The 21,027-nt window shown below is 59.1% G+C and overlaps 1 protein-coding gene across 1 annotated transcript in view; it reads right to left on the reverse strand.

The window, feature by feature from the left end:
- LOC102503362 (netrin-G2) overlaps positions 1–21,027 on the reverse strand; it is a 70,374-nt gene that overhangs the window by 19,787 nt on the left and 29,560 nt on the right. The window contains exon 3 of the mRNA XM_027766641.1: positions 17,821–18,464. Coding sequence (XP_027622442.1) covers positions 17,821–18,464 — 644 coding nt within the window. The remainder of the gene's footprint in view (positions 1–17,820; positions 18,465–21,027) is intronic.

Raw genomic sequence — 21,027 nt, forward strand, 5'->3', positions numbered from 1 at the left:
CCCACGGCCTGGTTGCCCAGTCTGTGAAGCAGGGACGCAGCAGCACGTGCTCATGGGGTACTGGGGCCCCGGAGAGCAGACAGCTTGTTAAAGCACTGAAGTGCTCCGTAGATGTCCGGGTCTGGTCTCTCCAGCGCTGGAGGCCGGGGTCCTACGCTCTTTCCATGGGTGAACGCATCAGCTCTTCACCAGACCCCACCACTCCCTCCATTTTACAGGTAAGGAAATAAGGGTCAGAGAAGGCAAGCAAGCTGCCACAGACACACAGCAGGTAAGCCCCACCTTGGAAGGGTCTGAAGCAGGCCCAGCAGGGCCTCAGAGTCAGACAGACCTGGGCTCCTGGAAGTGCGGCTGCCCCGCAATCCCCAACACAGGCGAGTCTTCCCCCTCCTCCCACAGGAAGCCGTCCTGGGATTTCTCTGCCCTGTTCCAGAGGCCCTTGGGAGATGATGTTAATGAAATACACAAGCACATGTAAACAGTGTCCCCAGAGCAAGAGCTCCAGCCTGGACAGGCGGCACGTTACTAACTAGACCCTCCTAAACCGAAGGCTCCCCACTTCACAGGCAGGAAATGAGGCCCCCAGGGGCAAGTACATGCCCCAGGGCTGGGTGAGGAAGTGGCTGGGCCCAGGGATCTCTGGGGCTGGAATGGTCTCACTTGGAGTCTGTCCCTCCAGTCTCTGCCCCTGTGTCTCAGGGCTAGCCTCACCTTCACTCCCCCTGGACGTGGAAGGCCAGAGTGGGGCCGCAGGGCCAGAGCCTCTCCAGCCTGGGGCCATAGCCCTGCCCAGCAGCCACAGGGATAGAAAGACCCCCTCCCCTGCCTCCAGCATCTGCCTTTGCCCACATCCGGTGGCCGTCCCAGGCCTGGCTGTGCCCCCCCACCCAAAGAGTCGCCCTTCAGCCATCTCAGGGTTCAGCTCTCTCAGTCAGTTCCCCTAAAATTGCCTTCTGAATCCAACCTTTGAGAGTCGTCAGACTCATCAGAGAACTGTCACCTGCACTGCCCGGCCCGTGACACTGGCACTTTCTGGCTAATCCATCAGTAAGAGGGACAGTACTGGGACCAGCAGATGGTGTAATGGTTATGCTGCTGGACTCCACGTAGTCGACCCACGGGAGTTCGAGTCCCAGACTTGGTGGCTTGGAACTCACGCTGGGCACGTGTGCGTGTGTGCCCAAAATCTCAGGAGAATGGAGAAGGAATTGCAGTGTGGCCATCCCCCCGGGGGGTGATTTCTCACTTTCTGTCTCTCCAGCGAGTGTATATATATATATATACCCTATAACAAAAATCTTTCTTAAAAAAGAGAGGGAAAGGAAGAAAGAAGAAGAAAAAGAAAGAGAGAAAGGAGGAAGGAAAGGAAGAAAGAAGAAGAAGAAAAAGAAAGAGAGAAAGGAGGAAAGAAAGGAGGAAAGACAAAGCAAGGACAATAGGACAGTGTGAGCTGGCCCGCCCATGGGGCCTGCCACAGTCCCGCAGGCAGGTGGCTGCCCGCTGGGACCTGCACCCTCCCGACCCCAGCCCAGAGCGGAAGGCCAGAAGGCCATGGTCTGAGCTCTCTGGATGGCAGTAGGGAGGCTCCACAGGGAGGGGGAGAGAGGGAGGAGAAGGGGGTGGAGAGGGAGGGAGGGAGACACAGGAGGGCAGAACAGAAAGAGAAGGGAGAGAGAGAGAGATGGCAGAGCGGAGGAGAGAGAGAAGGAAAGCCAGAGGGAGAGGGCTGAGGAAAAGGATGGGAGAGGCAGTGGGAAGGAGAGGCAGAGGGAGGGAGGGAGAGAGGAGAGAGGGAAGGAGGAAAGAGTCAGGAGAGAGAGGAGGGGAGAGGCGTGAAGAGACAGGAAAGCTGGAGTCAGCCCCCAGACCCCTGCCCTGCCCTGGCCCTGCCCGATTTGCTGACTTTGAGCAAGCCACATCTCAGGCCTCCGCCCTCCCTCACCACCCTTACCACGCTGAGTGGAACCGTATCTGAGATTTCCACCCTTGTTTAATGTTTCGTACATGCCTAACACACGGCCTGGCATGCAGTGGGCTCCCCTGTCCGTGGGAAGGGCTGGGGGAAAGGGGCACACCCAGCAGCTCTGCACCGCCACAAAGCACAGCCCACTCCTGGCCAGTGGGCACCGTGTGGGGCAGGGCAGGCAAGGGGTTCAAACCTCTGCCCCTCCACCGCTCGGGGCTGTGCAAACGTGGGCAGGTGACCAGCCTCAGGGACCCAGGTCATGCTCTGTGGGACCAGAAGGTGGCTGGTTGCCGGTGACAGGGCTGTCAGGGAGGACAGAATGAGCCGTTACGCTGTAAGCACTTGGCGCTGGTTCTGGCCTGGAGTGAGCCTCTACAAATGCCCAGGACAGGGCCCGAGTGTGCAGGCTCCTCGGAGCAGAGGCTGGCCCGCCTGGCAGCTCTCGGGTGCCCAGCCTCCAGACAGGCCCCTCATCGGTGGAGTAGTCCTGGTTCCGGTCCAGAGGCTTCCCTGAGGGTGCTGGGCACACACTTGCCTGATCCGGGGCTGGCAGATGGCCAGGGTGGGTCCCAGCATCAAGATCTCTTGGGGTGCTGTCTCTCTGTCTCTGTCTCATTCACAGAGGAAATAAATAACTTTTTTATTTTTAAGAGAGATTTTTTGCTATAGGCCGTGTGCACTCACTGGAGAAAGTGAGTCAGAGAGAGAAAGTGAGAAATCACTCCCTAGGGGGATGGCCACACCGCAATCTCTCCTTTCTCCTCTCAGGATTTTGGGTACACACGCACATGCACTCAGCGTGAGTTACAAGCCGCCGGGTCTAGGACTAGAACCGTGATCGACCATGTGGGAGTCCAAAGACGTAACCATTATGCCATATGCTAGTCCCAAAATAAATAATTTTTTAAAAAACCTTTTAAAAAAAGTACAGGATACCCAGTTAAATGTGAATTTCAGTTTAGCAAAGAATAATTTTGGTCTTACGGGTATGTTCCAATTCTAGAAGAACAGGAATAAGTGTGTTAGTTTAACGATGCCCCAAATATTTCACGGGACATACTTAAACTAATAAGATTATTCCTGTTTATCTGAAATTCACATTTATTTATTTATTATTACTTTTTTAATTGCCAAAGGATGCATATGCTTGCCAGAGAGAGAGAGAGACGGAGAGAGAAAGGAGAACGCACCTCCCCCAGCGGTGCGTGGTCACACGGCAGCCCCTTCTCCTCCACTTCTCCGTTCAGCTGGGACTTGGGGGCATGCACGCACATGTACCTGGCATGCTTCTCAAGCAATCGGGGTCAGGATTTGAAGCCCAGGCCATGTGAGACGGACTCTCTTAACCACAAAGCTACGGGGTCGGCCCCTGAGCTTCATATCTGGCTGGGCTCTGATGCTGCATCCGGCAGTCTCACCTGCTGCCCCTGCTCACCTGGACTCCCACAGGGCCGGTGTGGGTGTGCCCACTTGCCCACTAGAAGCTGACGCCACCTGCCCAGGGCAGAGAGCTGCAGCAGCCTTCTCCACTACATACTTTATTTTTCCTGAATTGCAAGCACCTAAGGAGCCCCAGAGACCACAGCTGTTTGGAGACAGTGGTAGGCCTCACCTCTGGGGAAGTCACCCAGACACCCCAGGTCCTCAGGGAAATGCGGCTGGCCTAGCCGGGGGCTGGAGAGCCTCACGAAGACCAGCCCGTGCCAGGCTGGAGCGTGTCCTGCCCTGCAGAGAAGGGAGGCCAGTGCTGGGAGCTGCCGGCGGGGGCACCATCTGGACCTGGCACCAGCGCGCCACGAAAATCGTGAGCCGGGCCCTGCCCTCCTCCAGGCGAGGAGCGCTGTTTGGAGCGCCTCCCAGACAAGAGGGGATGGAATGTAGGTCACTCCTCCCTGCGGAAGAGTGATGTCATCCACTCCGTGGGGGGACGGGCAAGTGTGAGTTTGGGTGAGTTGGATGGATGTGGGCACAAGGAGAAGCCCCAGGGCTGGCTCCCCTTGAAGGCCAAGCTCCAGGAGGAAAGGGTGCATGGGGGCCGGGGGGAGGGCTGGCCAGCCGTCCTCACCCCTCGCTCCATCGCAACTCACCGCAGGACCATGGGTGTTCTTGGAACTTGGCCCCCGCTGCCTGGCCTTCCCTCAACTCCTCTGAGGTGTGATGTGGGGTGGGGGGCTTCCAAAAGTTCAAGGAAATGCATATTAAGAGAAAAACTGTGGATTTCAAAAAAAAAAATTTGCCCAAAAATACTCATACTTCATTCTACTTTTCCATTAATTTTTTTTTGAGAGGTTTTCATTATAGGATGCGTGCGCTCGCCAGACAGAGAGAGACACAGAGACAGAAAGCGAGAAATCACCCCCCATGGGGGATGGCCACGCCGCAATCCCTTCTCCTCCATTCTCCTCTTGGGATCTTGGGCATGCACGCACACGCGCCCGGCGTGAGTTCTAAGCCACCGGGTCCGGGACTACGTGGGAGTCCAGTGACATAGCCATTACGCTAACTGCTGGCTCCCTCCATTCATTTTCCATAGCGCCTTGGTCCTGGGGCACACAGAGTGGACTTGCAGAGTTTGACACTCTGAAGGCTGGAGTTAGGCGCCCCCAGCCGAGGTTCCCTGCTCCCCTGCCGGAGAGCACTGCTCTTCAGGGAAGGCTGTTTTATTTTGTGAGAAACTCTCCTTGGGCCTTTCGGTTAAGGGGAAGTGCATCCCAAATCCTGAAGTTAGCACACAGCACGTCGCACACGGGACGCTGGCACACGGGATGTCGCACATGGGACGTCAGCACATGGGATGCCAGCACACGGGATGCCGGCACACAGGACATCAACACACAGGACGCTGGCACACAGGATGCCCGCACACAGGATGTCGGCATGCGGGATGTCAGCACATGGGATGCCGGCACACGAGATGCTGCACACGGGATGCCAGCACATGGGACATTGGCACACGGGATGCCAGAACATGGGATGCCGGCACACGGGACGTTGGCACAAGGGATGCCCGCACACGGGATGTCAGCACATGGGATGCCGGCACACGAGATGCTGCACACGGGATGCCAGCACATGGGACATTGGCACACGGGATGCCAGAACATGGGATGCCGGCACACGGGACGTTGGCACAAGGGATGCCCGCACACGGGATGTCAGCACATGGGATGCCGGCACACGAGATGCTGCACACGGGATGCCGGCACATGGGACGTCGGCACACGGGATGTCGGCATACGGGCTGTTGGCACACGGGCTGTCGGCACATGAGGCTGAGGGGGGAGGCTAAAGTCCCTGGGCTCGTGCGCCTGAGTCTGGGGGCCTGGGCTGTGGTGAGGAAGGGTGTGGCCGTGGGAAGGAGCTGAGGGTCCCTGTAGGAGGGGCCTGAGGGCACCCCCACAGCCATCCTGTGGGGACTTCCTTTTCTACACGGTAATCCCCACCTTCTGACTCTAGGCCCGACTCCGGTGGTGCCACAGCTGAGGCCTGGGCCCAGGTGTTCAGGGTTGGCGAGCCTTGCCCTTGGCTGGGCAAAGCAGTCTGGGAGGCTGACAGTAGTGAGGGAGCCACCTGCAGAGGCCAGCTGGATGGGGGTGACAAGTGACCAGGGGACAGAATGTGTTACACAAGAGGGGCCTGGTAGCAATCGAGCCTCTGGGCCAACAGTGGTGCGGGTAGTCCCACGTGCTGCGATGCTGGCACCACACTGGGACTCCAGGCCCCACGGCCTCGCGCACACCCCCCAGGCACGCGCGTCCGTAACGCGGGCTAGCCGAGGCTGGGCAGGGCTGCAGTATGAAGACCCACTGCGGGTGCCTAGCTCTCGCTCTCAGATGAATAAATAAAAATAACATAAACAAAACCAAACCAGACTTCCAGCTCATTGGTGGGATGGGAGAGGCTTGGATACAAGAGGGGAGGCCCCGGAGAAGGTGCTGGAGAACTAGAAACCATCTGGGTCAGAAGGTCACAGATCCAGACCTGATTCTAGAGCTCGGGGAGGGAGGGGAGCCGGGAAGCTTGGCCGCTTGACCCAACCTGGCCCTTCCAGGGTCATGCAGACAAATGCTGGCTGGTGCTCCTCCTGGAAGGCGATCGGGCTGGCAGTTGAGTTCATTGGCTAAATCGAATCTGGGTTCTGTGCGAAGTCCTTTTATATTAAGTGCTTTAGCATCCATCGCCTCTCCCAGTCTACAGATTAATCCTATTATCCATTACAAAGCCAGAGGCAGCGGGCTACAGGAGGCATGCTGGCCAGCTAGGCAGGGGGCTTGGGCTGGCTTGGGGCTGTGGCCAGGGACTAGGATGGCCCAGGTTGGCAGACACAAGCCAGGGGGCTTCTTTCCCCATGGGAAGTCTCGACACCCCACCCCCCAGGGAAGGGCCAGGCCTGGTGGGAGCCCCAAAACGCCCATTTCTCATGCTGGGACAACATGTGTGCGAGTGAAGGAGCCGGGGTGACGGCAGAGGTGGGCGTCAGCAAGCCCGCTGGTTTTGCCTCCCTGCCTCCTCGCTCTTACTTTCTAGTCCCTTTCTTCTCCAGGAAGAAACACAGTGAGACTCCTCGCTCACGTGAGAAGCTCATTTGTTCATGAATGAAGGACGAACCCCACACATGCGGCGTCCTGCCAGGTCGTAGTGTGGGCTCTGCAGTGTGAGCGGGCTGGACCCCACCCCGGGCCCCGGAGTTTAGAGCCCACACACAGCGACGGTGGCTACGACCATGCAGAGGGATGGTGGCACCTTCAAAGCCAGAAGGAGGCGGAGATGTCTGTGTGGGTCTGCAGCCTTAGGCATCTGAAAGGGGCTCTCTGAGTCCAGCCCTGCGGGAGGAGGCCCGCCAGGGCTGGGGAGAGCTGGGTTGTGCTCCAGGAAAGACCCCACGTCAGGGCGCTGATCTGGGACTCAGAGTGAGTGGGGTGGGAGTCTGTGGGCCACATCCGTGGAGTGGCGGGGTGCACCAACTCTAAGTTCATGGGTACCGTGCGGAGAGGTGGCTGGGTAGGGCTGGGACCGCAGGGAGGGAGGGAGGCCGGTCACCCCCTAACAGAGCCCTGTGCGGGTGACCCATACCTGTCCTCTGAGTGGCAGGGGCACTGGGTCTGGGCTGGGAGGAAGGATGGTTAGGAGTCTGGAGGGGCAATTCCTCGAGGACTGGAAGGAGGCCTCCAGGCTCCAGTGCAAACCGGGCGGCTCCAAGTGGGGGAAGGCTCCGAGAATCCCCAAGGCGAGGGGCAGCCGAGCCGAGGGCCCTGCTGACCCCGGACTCCCACCGAGGCCCCGCTCAGCACCTGTGCATGGGGACGGTGTGACGCAGTGCGTGACGCTACGACCAGGTGTTCATGGAGGACTCGTGAGTGGGTGGGCACGTGTGTACATATGTGTGAGACTGTGGGGTGCACTATGGAAGCTGGAGGCCTGTGTCTGTTACTCCGGGTACCTGTGGGCGTGCGCGTGTGTGGCCCGGAGGGGGCACATTCAAGGCGCGTCTGTGAGCCCGGGGCGCATGGTATGGGTACTGGGCCAACCAGACCTCCACACAGTCGCCCAGGCTCCCTCTGCTGAGGGTGGAGCAGCAGCCCCTCCTGAGGGCAGGAGGCAGGAGGCAGGAGGCAGGCCTGATCGTCAGCCCCCAGCCCCCAGCCCCCAGCCCCCAGCCCTGTCTGTCCCGCCTCAGGTCACAACCCCCAGCAAGTGCTGCCCCGTGGATAAAGGGCTGGTGTTCAGGGGTCTGAATGCTGCCCCTGCCAGGTAACGGCCTCAGCTTCCTCACACACCAGCGGCATGGCGGGCCTCGAGCCAGCCTGCAAGCTCTCAGGCTAGCCTCAGAGCCAGACCCCATTTTACAGGTGGGGAAACTGAGGCTCAGGGAAGCCTGAAGGGACTTGCCCATGGCTATGAAGTAGCAAGCGAGAAGAGCCAGATTCCGGCGTGGGCTGCTCTCCGGCACCACGACAAGCTGCTCTTGCTGTGGGACAGAGACCTCTGTGAGCCCCAAAGGGGCTTCTCCTGCTGGCCAGGGCAGCCACAGATCTCTAGAAGGTGCTCAAGATGGGGTTTCTGACCTAAATACGAAGCCGACCGGCCTTTCTCCTGGCCCTCGGGGACCCTGGTCCCTCTCTCCTACCCAGACGGCGTTTCCCGGAACGTCCCCGCTGCCCTCCACTCTCCCGGCACCTTCAGCCCTGGAGTCCCCGTCCGACGGCCAGTACCCGCGGTACCGTTGCTGTTTACGCCCTTCCCTTGCTCCCCTCACAGCTGTGCTGTCTACGCCCCTCCTTTCTACTCATTCACTCCTTTAAAAGAAAGTTTATTTACTGATTTCTTCCAAAAGAGAGGGAGACTGAGAGAGGGAGACGGAGAGAAATACGCCCAGCATGGTCTTCCTACCGCGATCCCGCCCCACCTCAGCCGCCAGGATCATGCTTGCATACGCATGCAGGGCATGCACAAGGACTCGGGACTCGAACCTGGGACCGTCCCGTGTGGCCTCCCTCAGCGGTGTGAAGCATGGCATTACTATGAGCCTCCACAGCTGGCCGTGTGCTCACCCTTCACTCCCAACTCCCCCAACACAGCTCTCAACAAGGTCACCTTGGGCCTCCGTGGTGCTAAGCCCAGGGCTCCACTGTGGCCTCTGCTGTCTGGACCCTTCGGCAGCACCGGACACCCCTCCCGCTTGGCTCTGGGGCACCACCTACGTGGGTCCCCGTGCTGTCCCATCATCACTGCTCCTGGTCCTCCATGCTCCGCCTTCTCTATCCCACCTCCCAGGGCTCCCTCCCAGGCCTGTGCTCGCCCCCCGCACCCTGCATGACCGCAGGTGCCGCGTCAGCCCAGATCCCAGGCCCAGGCTGTCCTGCACCGCACACTCGGGGGGCCTCAAGGCACCTCAACCAACAGGTTCAAAATGGACCCTAGTCTCCCTCCGGCATGTGGGAAAGAGCTTGGCAGCTTCTTCTACAGGCAGAGACGGGCTTCCCACGAGACCCAGCAAGCCACGCCTGGTAACTACCTACCCCAGGAGAGGAGAACTGGGTTTGCCTGGAGCCCTTCCACTCACATCCATGGCTGCTCCAGCCACCATCGCTCCAAACTGGGGCTCCCAAAGGTCCTTCACTGGGAGAATGGGCAAGTGAGCCATGGCACAGCCACCCAACGTGGGCCTCCACAGGAAGAGGAAGGGGCGGCATGGGCCACGGTGTGGCCAAGCCATAGAGGCGCTGTGCTGGGCAGAGAAGCCAGTCCAAAGCTCACACTGCAGGCTCCGCTTACAGGACTTTGGGAAAGACGCCCTGGGGACGGAGGGACTGCGGGCGCTGGGGAGGGCTGGCTCAGGGCGACACACGGGGGTTCCTGGGGAGGCGGGGCTGTCGGGATCTATTCTACTGCATGGATAATATTTTAAAAGTGAAAGAAAACATTTTTAATTTCCTCCGGAAACTTCTTTCCTTGCAGCTGTCTCCACTTGTCCGCTACGCTCTCCAGTCATCTGGGAGTGTCTCAAGCCAGAAGCTGAGAAGTCCTCTCCAGCTCTCTAGGACCTGCCTCCGCCAGTCACCTGCCAGCCCCAGGTAGCCCCGGTCTCCCCATCCTGCGCCAGAACCCAGGTTCATTCTCGCTGTTTAAGATGGAATAACGCGGGAACCAGCAGTTAGCGTAATGGCTATGTCGCTGGACTCCCACGTAGTTGACCGTGGTTCGTGTCTCGGACCCGGTAGCTTAAAACTCACGCCGGGCGCGTGTGCGTGCGTGCCCAAGATCCCGGGAGGAGAATGGAGGAGAAGGGATTGCAGTGTGACCATCCCCCCTGGGGGGTGATTTCTCGCTTTCTGTCTGTCTCTCTCTGTCTGTCTGGCGAGTGCACGCGCCCTATAGCGAAAAAATCTCTCCCCCCCCCAAAAAAAGATGGAATAACGATTCGCACGACCTCGTCTTGCTGGTTACTTGTCCATCAGAGGATGCCGGGGCTCTTCCCGCCTCGTGGCTACTGGGAACAGCGCTGCTGTGAACATGCCATCCAAGCCCTAGCCCTCAGTTCTTGGGCCCACGCCCAGGAGCGGAACGCCGGGTCGCGTGGTAATCCTTCGCTTCGTCGGGAGCCGGCACACTGCTCTCCACCACGGCCGCGCTGCATCCCACCACGGATGCCAGAGGGTTCCAGCGTCCCCACGTCCTGGCCGACACTTGCTACTTCTGCTCGTCCGCTAACAGCCACCCTCACAACGGCATCTGTATGTTCCCTACCTCCGGGCCTCAGCTTCCTCATCTGTGTAGGGGACAGAGGTCACGACAGGGTAGGACTCGGTGAAGCCCACACTAAGGATGGCGAGGCCCCAGGAGAAGGGATTGCAGTGTGACCATCCCCCCTGGGGGGTGATTTCTCGCTTTCTGTCTGTCTCTCTCTGTCTGTCTGGCGAGTGCACGCGCCCTATAGCGAAAAAATCTCTCCCCCCCCCAAAAAAAGATGGAATAACGATTCGCACGACCTCGTCTTGCTGGTTACTTGTCCATCAGAGGATGCCGGGGCTCTTCCCGCCTCGTGGCTACTGGGAACAGCGCTGCTGTGAACATGCCATCCAAGCCCTAGCCCTCAGTTCTTGGGCCCACGCCCAGGAGCGGAACGCCGGGTCGCGTGGTAATCCTTCGCTTCGTCGGGAGCCAGCACACTGCTCTCCACCACGGCCGCGCTGCATCCCACCACGGATGCCAGAGGGTTCCAGCGTCCCCACGTCCTGGCCGACACTTGCTACTTCTGCTCGTCCGCTAACAGCCACCCTCACAACGGCATCTGTATGTTCCCTACCTCCGGGCCTCAGCTTCCTCATCTGTGTAGGGGACAGAGGTCACGACAGGGTAGGACTCGGTGAAGCCCACACTAAGGATGGCGAGGCCCCTGGACTCCAAGAACAGCTCGGCAAGGATGGCTACTGCTCCGGAAGGAGAGCCCGCCCTCCCCATCCAGCGGGGCCTCGCCTCACTCTGCTTCTTGGCAGGACAGCTGGGTCTTCAAGGCTGGGCCCAGGAAATCCGGCGAGTGAAGCGCCCTTGGCCTGCGCCGCTCTCCCCTACCCCGTCACCATCTCCATCGTGGGCTCCTGTTCTGTTCCAGTCCTGTGCCGTCCAGTCTCCAGTCACCCAGGAGGCGTAGGGAAGAGGGCAGGAAAAGAGAGGGGCTGGGGAGGGGCGGGGAGCCCGGCTAGGTCAGTCCGCGCCATAGCTGCCCATCAAGGACTTCAACTCCCGGCAGAAGGCAGGCGAGGACGCGAGTCTAGCCCGTAACACACCCAATACAGGGGCCTCCTTTCCCACTCATTTACCCCACATCCATTACTGCCAGGTGGGGCAGGGCCACTGCAGGTGCAGGCCCCCTCTGCCACCTCCCACACACACCACCCTGCCGGCCTCGAGTACACCCAGGAACCAGGAACTCACTCCTCCTTTCCTGTCCCCTGCTGGCAAAGGGAGTTGCAAGTTTCCTAGGCAGAGAGATTTGTCCCTGAGCAGGGTCTGTCTGGGTGAGAAGCAGATGCACCCCGCCCCCGTCCCTCTGACTCACAGACCCGGAGTGGGCAGGGCTGGCGAGGTGTTTTGCCAGTTTGCTCACACCGCAGCTCCTGGAATGTCGGCCCTGCCATGGGCCCGTGGGACGTGGCTGCTATCACAGCTGCACGAGGGACACCCTGGCAGCCTGTGAGTGGCCCTGGGCTGCAGGGGTGTTTTGTTTTACCTGAACAGAGCCTTACGCTTTTTTGAAGTGGGTGCCAATACTCTGAAAGTCGAGGGATTTCACATAGACACCTGCTGTGTGCCTCCTGATCTGCTGTCCTGCAAGGGGCCTGCTCTCTCCATCTCAGGACAGACCACACCCTCCCCTGCTGCTCACCCACCTCCGTCATCTTCCCAGCCTGTGGACATTTGGGTTTGCACCGCTGCTGGCCCTAAAAGCTCCTGCATACCTTCCTCGAGCTCCTGGGTCTAGGTGGGCGCCGTCAGGGCCTCATGCCAGCAGCCTGGCCCCAGGCTTTCCTCCTCCCTTACCTCTCCTGCCCTCTGACCGAGGCCTGGCACACGGGACACATCTTTGAATACATAACTTCACTGCATCCTCACTACAAGGCAGTTTCTCCATTTTGCAAATGAGAAAGCTAAGGTTCGTACAGGCTCAGGCCATCCGGCTGATCCCCGGGGCTCCTGCCTCTCCAGCTGCAAAGAGACAGCTTTCAGGACCTCACTCCAAACCTTCCAGACCCAAAGCTCTCAGCAGCAGGCTGGGGAACGCACCTTAGGCAGTGCTGCTGTGAGGCGTGGGGTCAGGGTGGGTCTAGCTGCTCCCATGCGCGGCGTGTGTGTGAGGGGCTGTCTCTGCTCCAAGCACGCAAAGGGTGATCTCATTCCTCCTCAAATCCACATCTTGCCCCAGATTCCATGCACAGCGAGAGCCAGCCAGTCTCCACCCCTCCACATCTGCTTTCCCAGGTGTGGACGGAGCTGGCTCCCCCCTGCCTTCCAGGAATGGGCATGTGAGGACAGAGCCTGCAGGAAGGCCGGCAGGGCGGCCAGGGTGCTGGTGGCCACCAGCCAGGTCTTCATCCCACGGTGGGGCTGCAGCGCTGCCTGCCCCTCCTCTGGGCCCTGGTTTGTACCATTCCACTTTCCCCAGGGCCCTGGGCTCCCTTCAGCTGCCCTGCCCACCCCCACTCCAGCAGCCATGTGCTACTGCTCACCCCGCCTGGTCCCCCACCTCCTGCCATCTGGGTCCCCCTCGCCACTGCAAATAGCTGAATGGCAGAGCAGTTATTTCAATTCAAAGAACTTTCCATTCCAGCATGGAGACTAGTAAGATCTGGAACACAAACCACCTGAGCTAGAGATGGGTGGAGTCAGAGCAGGGGCAGAAAGGAGGGGCCAAGGGGCGAATGACCCCGGAGAAAGCTCAGTGCTTGAGAACTTCAGGGGCTGGGATGGCTTGGGTTTGAATTGTGGGTGTCCGTCATGTAGTTGAGCTGTGTGATTTCCTTACACGCTTGAGCTCATCTGAAAACACGAGGGTGAGAGGAGGCTGTCCCCATGGAAAAGGCTCCACAGGTGGGGATCAGGTCTGGCTTGCTCAATCCCCTGGCACTGTGGGATCTTAGGTATTCAATAACCACTGGGGAATTAAATGACTATTGACTAAACAAGAAAATGCTCACAAAGTCCTTAATACAGTACTCAATAGCAAATTAGCCTGAACAATTGCTCAATAAATATTTGCTATTTTTGTTAGTGGACCACAGAGGGAGGCACCATGGAACAATGGGACCACGAGATTATGAGGGAATCCCCAGAAAAGGTTCAGTCCGAAATCCCAGAACCTGAGAACCCCCAGGGTCCGCAGGTGCTCACTCGGAACACGGAGGGCATCATGCGGTCAGGGCCTCCCGGTCCCGCTTCGTCACCGGGTCCTGCCTCTGGCTTCTGGGAACAGCTGTGCTTTCGCATGGGGAGCTGAAGCCAGAGAAGAGGAGGAAGCACCGCCCTTGCTGAACCATCTAACCAGGCCTAATTAATCGATAAGCCAAGCTGCCGCTTTCCTGCCAACCAGCCTCCTGAAGAGTACTTACTCTGTCTGAATTGATGGCCGTACTTTGGCCACCACGGCTAATCCCCACCGCCCGCAGAGGCTGGGCGCCAAGGGGAGTGTGTAAGGCGGCAGCTGGCCGGGCTTTGACAAGCGAGGGTGCCCCCACAGCAGCCCAAGGCGGGTCTGAAACAGGTCACAACCCTGCAAAGACTAGGGGTCTGGCTCCCTAGTGTGTGGGCTGGACAGGTGTCTTGTGCCAGCCAGACAACCGTGTCCTGATGACAGAGGTCACGGAGGAGACCAAAGGTCCAAAGCTTGAACCCTCAGCTTTCATGACAGCACTCCTATGTCAGGAGCTTTCCAGAAATCCCTGCCTTTAAATATCGTGTCCCAGCTCGGGGAGGCTCAGACATCCTGGCCCCTACACCTGCTGCACTCCCAGGCCAGCCTCAACCCTGACTCCCGCCTCACGACCCACTCCTCCTCAAATCCACATCTTGCCCCAGATTCCATGCACAGCGAGAGCCAGCCAGTCTCCACCCCTCCACATCTGCTTTCCCAGGTGTGGACGGAGCTGGCTCCCCCCCGCCTTCCAGGAATGGGCATGTGAGGACAGAGCCTGCAGGAAGGCCGGCAGGGCGGCCAGGGTGCTGGTGGCCACCAGCCAGGTCTTCATCCCACGGTGGGGCTGCAGCGCTGCCTGCCCCTCCTCTGGGCCCTGGTTTGTACCATTCCACTTTCCCCAGGGCCCTGGGCTCCCTTCAGCTGCCCTGCCCACCCCCACTCCAGCAGCCATGTGCTACTGCTCACCCCGCCTGGTCCCCCACCTCCTGCCATCTGGGTCCCCCTCGCCACTGCAAATAGCTGAATGGCAGAGCAGTTATTTCAATTCAAAGAACTTTCCATTCCAGCATGGAGACTAGTAAGATCTGGAACACAAACCACCTGAGCTAGAGAGGGGTGGAGTCAGAGCAGGGGCAGAAAGGAGGGGCCAAGGGGCGAATGACCCCGGAGAAAGCTCAGTGCTTGAGAACTTCAGGGGCTGGGATGGCTTGGGTTTGAATTGTGGGTGTCCGTCATGTAGTTGAGCTGTGTGATTTCCTTACACGCTTGAGCTCATCTGAAAACACGAGGGTGAGAGGAGGCTGTCCCCATGGAAAAGGCTCCACAGGTGGGGATCAGGTCTGGCTTGCTCAATCCCCTGGCACTGTGGGATCTTAGGTATTCAATAACCACTGGGGAATTAAATGACTATTGACTAAACAAGAAAATGCTCACAAAGTCCTTAATACAGTACTCAATAGCAAATTAGCCTGAACAATTGCTCAATAAATATTTGCTATTTTTGTTAGTGGACCACAGAGGGAGGCACCATGGAACAATGGGACCACGAGATTATGAGGGAATCCCCAGAAAAGGTTCAGTCCGAAATCCCAGAACCTGAGAACCCCCAGGGTCCACAGGTGCTCACTCGGAACACGGAGGGCATCATGCGGTCAGGGCCTCCCGGTCCCGCTTCGTCACCGGGTCCTGCCTCTGGCTTCTGGGAACAGCTGTGCTTTCGCATGGGGAGCTGAAGCCAGAGAAGAGGAGGAAGCACCGCCCTTGCTGAACCATCTAACCAGGCCTAATTAATCGATAAGCCAAGCTGCCGCTTTCCTGGCAACCAGCCTCCCGCTCTGCCACCTCGTCAGGGTCACACGGGCTCCTGGCAGCCTCAGTCCACTTGTCGCAGATGGGAACTGAGGCCCAGAGACGGGTGCAGAGAGGTGGGCTTGAGCCCCAGGCCACCACAGAGATGACCATCACCCAGCTGGGGCTTAAGGGACACCAAAAAGTCCTGACTGCCTCCAACCCAGTCTCCACCCTGCAGCTGGCACCGGAGCGGCTCGGAAGTGTAAGGCGGCAGCTGGCCGGGCTTCGACAAGCGAGGGTGCCCCCACAGCAGCCCAAGGCGGGTCTGAAACAGGTCACAACCCTGCAAAGACTAGGGGTCTGGCTCCCTAGTGTGTGGGCTGGACAGGTGTCTTGTGCCAGCCAGACAACCGTGTCCTGATGACAGAGGTCACGGAGGAGACCAAAGGTCCAAAGCTTGAACCCTCAGCTTTCATGACAGCACTCCTATGTCAGGAGCTTTCCAGAAATCCCTGCCTTTAAATATCGTGTCCCAGCTCGGGGAGGCTCAGACATCCTGGCCCCTACACCTGCTGCACTCCCAGGCCAGCCTCAACCCTGACTCCCGCCTCACGAACCACTTGCCTGTTGGCTGTGCCTGTCGGAAACCCATTGGGGATCCCGCACACACTGTCAGGGCGAAAGAAAAGCAAACACAGCTGGAAACAAACGCCTCACTCTGGCCCTGTCCAGGCCCACTCGGCAGGCCTCACGGTGGCCTCTGCCTGCACCCACTCCCTCCCGCGCCTGTACAAACGCTGCCCAAGGTCCGTTCGAGACGTAGGAATCAGACGCGCAGGCATGTCAGACATTTTACAAAGAGGATCAGACGTTACACACCACGCAGCAGGTTGCTCCCACTCATCAATAATTACATGTTTGGGCAGAATTGGGGGTGCCCGGGCTGTGTCGCCCCAGCTAGGCTCTGGTGCAGCCCCTGCCCGTGCTCGCTTGGGCTGCCTTCCCAGCCCCGGTTAGTCTCTAATACCCGCTGTCCTCCCTCAGCTCCCCAGCCTCTCCCCCATCATCTCCACCAGCAGTTACCTTAGTCAACGCCTCTCCACAGGTGTTATGATCAGCCTTAGCTCAGTAACAGCCAGGTCCAGCTCAGCCCCGTCACACATGCCTGGTGACCAAGACCTCCCAACACACAAGCTTATTACCCGCCAAATGACCAAATGCCCTGGGATAGGGGGGAACCACCTAGTCACCCACAATCAAAACCATTCCTGGGAACCCAAAGCTGTTTTTATCTCCTCTGACAATCTTTTGCCTCCCTCCGAAGTGTCTTCGAACCTATTCTCTAGAACTGGGCCATGAACGGTTGACTCAGCGTCTCTAGGTGGGCCAGCCCATGCACTCTGCAAAGGAAGGCCTGGCTCTGGCCCAGCTGCGGGAAGGTGACTCTCTAACCTCTAAGCCCTGGGGGTGTTGTTATGGTTTGGATCGTGTTCACGTTCTGGAGGCGTGGTCCCCAGTGTAATGGCTTTGGGAGGTGGTGAGACCTTTAGAGGCGGAGCCTCGTGGGAGGCACCATCCTCCTGGCTGGGGGAGTGGGAACGACAAACAGGAAGTGGGACATTCTGTTTCCTCTCTCTCGCCAGGTGCCCCGTCTCAGTTTCTCTTGGCCATGTTGTGACACAGTCCCAGAGGCCAGCCAGATGCTAGTCCCACACTTTCGGACTTCCCAGCCACCAGAATCATGAGCCAGATAAACCTCTATTTCGTCTGAGTCCCCCAGTATCGGGCATGTCTGGGCAGCAGCGCAGGACCAGGTCTGATAGGACATTGTGCCCCTGACGGCGGGACCGAGGCGGGCCTTGGCCACGTCTGGGGAGACTGGTGACTGAGGCAGGTCATGTGGGCAGTCAGCCATGCCTATGAAATCAACACCCGGGACCAGCAGTTAGCGTAATGAAGTCAGCACCCAGTAGACCCCGGATACCACGGCTCAGACAGACTTTCCTGGTCGGGATACTCCACACGTGCCGTCACACATCACTGCTGGATGGCTGACTAGTCCCCACACGACTGTTCTGCTGGGAGGAGATAACCGGAAGCTCTCACCTGCTGACTGCTGGCCCCTGCCCTGTGCACACGTCCTACTGTGGACCGTAGCCTGTTCCTTCCATCGTAACAAGCCATAGCTGTCGGTCTAACAAGGTGCTGAGTTCTGTGAGTCCTAGCAAACCACTGGGCCTGAGGGAGGCCCCGGGGACCCCTCAACACAAGAGCCAGTGACTGAGCCAGCAGGCAGCTACAGAGCACCTCCTGCACTTCGGCACCAGCCTAGCCCAGCCCTGGCCACGCTGCCCAGCTCCCCTCACCCCCAAGGCCCTAGGGAGGGCACTGTCATGTGCACATACACCTCCCTCCAGGGAAAAGTCCCGGCATCTTGTCTACCCAGCCCCAGCCCTCGTAGGCAGGCCCCGTCACCAGGTAACAGCAGGTAACCTCCCAGCTACCAGGCAGCATCTCCAGTGCCAGGTAAATTCACCGGAACCAGGCGATTCATGTCCCAGGTTCCAGGCAGTGGCCTGGGTATTTGGTGTCATCGCTGGAGCCAGGTGACAGCGCGGGGCCCAGGAGCACCCCTGCCACCCGCGAGCCTCACCTGCCGATCACCTCGATGTTGGAGATGGCGTAGAAGTACTTGTAGAGGTTCTCCCGCTGCACATAGGTGCCGCCCAGCGCCGGGCGCAGCAGGCGCATGCGCAGGTCGGTGACAGTGAAGAACTCCTTGAGGCCCTTGGCGCTCTCCAGCCGTGTGTAGAGGTTGTCCATGTTGCGCAGGCCGGGGCCCGCGAAGATGGCGAAGCGGTCCCGCACCTCGAAGCGGACGTGCTTCTCCTTCTTGGAGCCCGCCCAGCGCGAGTACTCCTCGGTGCAGAGCACCCGGTGGGCGCTGGAGGACGACATGTCGCGGGCCCTGCGGGCCGACATGCCGAAGGCCTCCATGCAGTCCTCGGCGTAGAACTGGTAGGGCTGCCACGTGCGCCCGTTGTCCAGCGACTTCTCCAGGACCATGGCCGTGGGCCGGCCGTACTCGAAGGTCACCACCACGTCGTCGGTCAGCTCCACGCTCTTGTTCCACGAGAGGGTGATGTTGGCCTCCAGCGGGCTGGGGTAGCGGCTCCACGTGACGCTCTGCCAGTAGGTGGCCAGGCCCTCCTCCTCCCTGTCCAGCATGAGCCGCGGCGGGTGGGCCAGGTCCGGGTTGGAGGCGTCACACTCGTTGCTGCACAGGTAGGGATTCTCCTGCAACGGCAGAGGAGGGAGGTGGGTGCAGGCTGCCCCGGAGGACCTGGGAGCCTGCACCCAGCCCGGCTCGCCCGCGTGCCCAGACATCTGGCAGAGCCCGTGTTCCCATGTCTGGGGCTGGAAATGTGTACCCATTTCCCCAAAGCACAGAAAGGCGTGCAACTCTCCGACTTCCCAAGAAAACGCTGTTCCTACCCCACACAGGGACAGCAAGGGTGGGTGCTCCGAAGTCCCCCGTGGCTCCCCACTGCCTGGAGGACACAGTTCGTTTTAATACTCTGACCCCGTCTGGCCTCCCACCACACATGGTGATGCTGGGCGGGGCCTCTGAGCCTTTGCCAAAGGTCCCCTCACCTCGACGTGCATGTCGTTCTCTGCTGCGAGAATTCCCGCTCGCGCTCTCGACCCCGTGAACATCTACGCTGAGATGCCTTCCCGACCAGTTAAACCCGCCATCAGCTTTGGTGAGCACATGGAGGTGTGGGGAGGGTGGTGTGCCCAGAGACGGCAGGATGCTCTGCCCCCTCCCTGCCCCGCCTGGCGTCTCTTCCATTTGGCTGTTCCCAAGTCTCACCCTGGGTAAGGGAGCCACGCGCCTTCCCGGGTCCTGGCAGCTGCATTGGTCAGAGGGCCGTTGGCCCAGGCCGCACCGGGCATCAGCAGTAGCCAGCCCAGCCCTTGCAGACACCCCTGCCCAGCCCTATAGTGGCCACGCGTGGCTTCTCCATGGTAGATCCAACCCACCCACCCCCAGTCTGGTCCTGTGTGAGAACTAACCCCAGAGACCTGAAAATGTCACTGACGCGGTGGCTGCCCAGGGTCAGAGGGTTGAATAGGGGACACAGGCATTGTTAGAAAGCACAGCTCCCCTGTGTGACACAGGATGGTGTGTCCTCGACACCATGCATGGGTTCGAACCCACAGAAGGCAGGACCCAGAGTGTCCCAAAGGAGACCTGGGGCTTTGGTTACCAAGAACACATCACACGGGCTCCTCAAAGGCAGCGAACACCCCACACCAAGCGAGGTGCCAACAACAGAGACGCCGTGGGCAGGGGTCAGGACTCCACACGACCTGTTCGCTTTTCTGTACACCTAAGGAAGTCTATTTTTAAAATGTATTCTTGGGACCAGCAGTTGATGTAATGGCTATGTTGCTGGATTCCCATGTAGTTGATCATGGTTCGAGTCCTGGACCCGGTGGCTTAAACTCATACCGGGCACATGTGTGTGCGTGCCCAAGATCCTGAGAGGAAATTGGAGGAGAAGGGATTGTAGCATGGCCATACCCCCTGGGGGTACTTTCTTGCTTTCTGTCTCTCTGTCTCTCTGTCTTTCTGAAGAGTGCCGCGCCCTATAGCAAAACCTCTCCAAAGAAAAACAAAAAAAAAGTATATTTACATGGAATCACTGTACACCCTACAGCATGCAACACGGTTTTCCCAGCACGGACAGGGTGCACGTTAGTGAAGTCGCAGACAGTCCCACACGCTCGCCTCAACGGGTAAGTTTTCGTCGTGTCTCTTAAACTTTGGCTTCTCTTCTGATGCCCTTCCTCCCACCGTTACCCGCCCCTTCTATCCCGTCTCCAGTGTGTGCGGCTGCCCTCCCTGGCATCGTGCCTTCCACTGTTCGGGTTCTGCTGGAGTGCAGGCATTCGGGACACACGATGCCTGTCTCTTGGTTCAAAAGATACTCTGCCCCACGACGACACGCCCCGGACCGCTGGACCACTCGCGGCCCTTTTGATGAGTATTTCAGGCGTCTGATTTGCTCAGAGACAGAATGACTTGGATCTGAGTTAAGACTCTCAAATGAGGGGCCAGCAGGTGGCATGATGGTTAGGGGTGCTGGACTCCCACATGGCCAACCGCGGTTCGAGTCCTGGACCTGGTGGCTTGCTTTCTCACCTTCTCTCTTTCTCTCTCTGTCCCTCTCTGGTCAAATTAAAACATAAATATAAAGTTAAATAAGATAATAATAATTTTTTTAATCAAATGAGCCATCCGGCCCCCATGGGGGAGTGGACTCTTTGCCTCCTGAGGGGCTGTGCAGGCACCCCACCCTGCCGTACTGGGCACCCCTGCAGCCAGCCACAGGCCAGGGGCTTTGATGGTCTGTGTAGAGGCCAGACTCCCAGACCGCCCAGGGCCTCCAGTGGCCAGGCCACACTGGGTTCACTGAGTGGGCTCCACAAAACCCTCCTCAGCCAAAATAGCCACGACCTCTGTCCCAGATGGTGCCGCTGCCCACTCCCCTGGCCGGGCGCTGCCAATTCACAGAATTCGAAAATACTGGAGTGGAGGAAGCTCCCTATCAAGTCCAGCACCTCACTGAGTTGATGGGGAAACCGAGACCCAGTGCAGGGCAGGACTGGCTTGAGCCTTCGTGAGTCGGGTTGCCTGAGAGTGTCTGCTCCTGCCCTGGTCAGCTCGTGGGAGGGTCCAAGCTTCCTTGGAGTTCAGCTGGTCACTCTGAGCCAGTCCACCCTGTCCGGTGCTGTCACCCAAGAGGGGCTGGCTCAATGCCCGCCCCGCCCCTACGCTGCCCGGGGAGCATGT

The sequence above is a fragment of the Tupaia chinensis genome, unplaced genomic scaffold, assembly GCF_000334495.1.
Source record: "Tupaia chinensis unplaced genomic scaffold, TupChi_1.0 Scaffold143602_1, whole genome shotgun sequence".
NCBI lineage: Eukaryota > Metazoa > Chordata > Mammalia > Scandentia > Tupaiidae > Tupaia > Tupaia belangeri.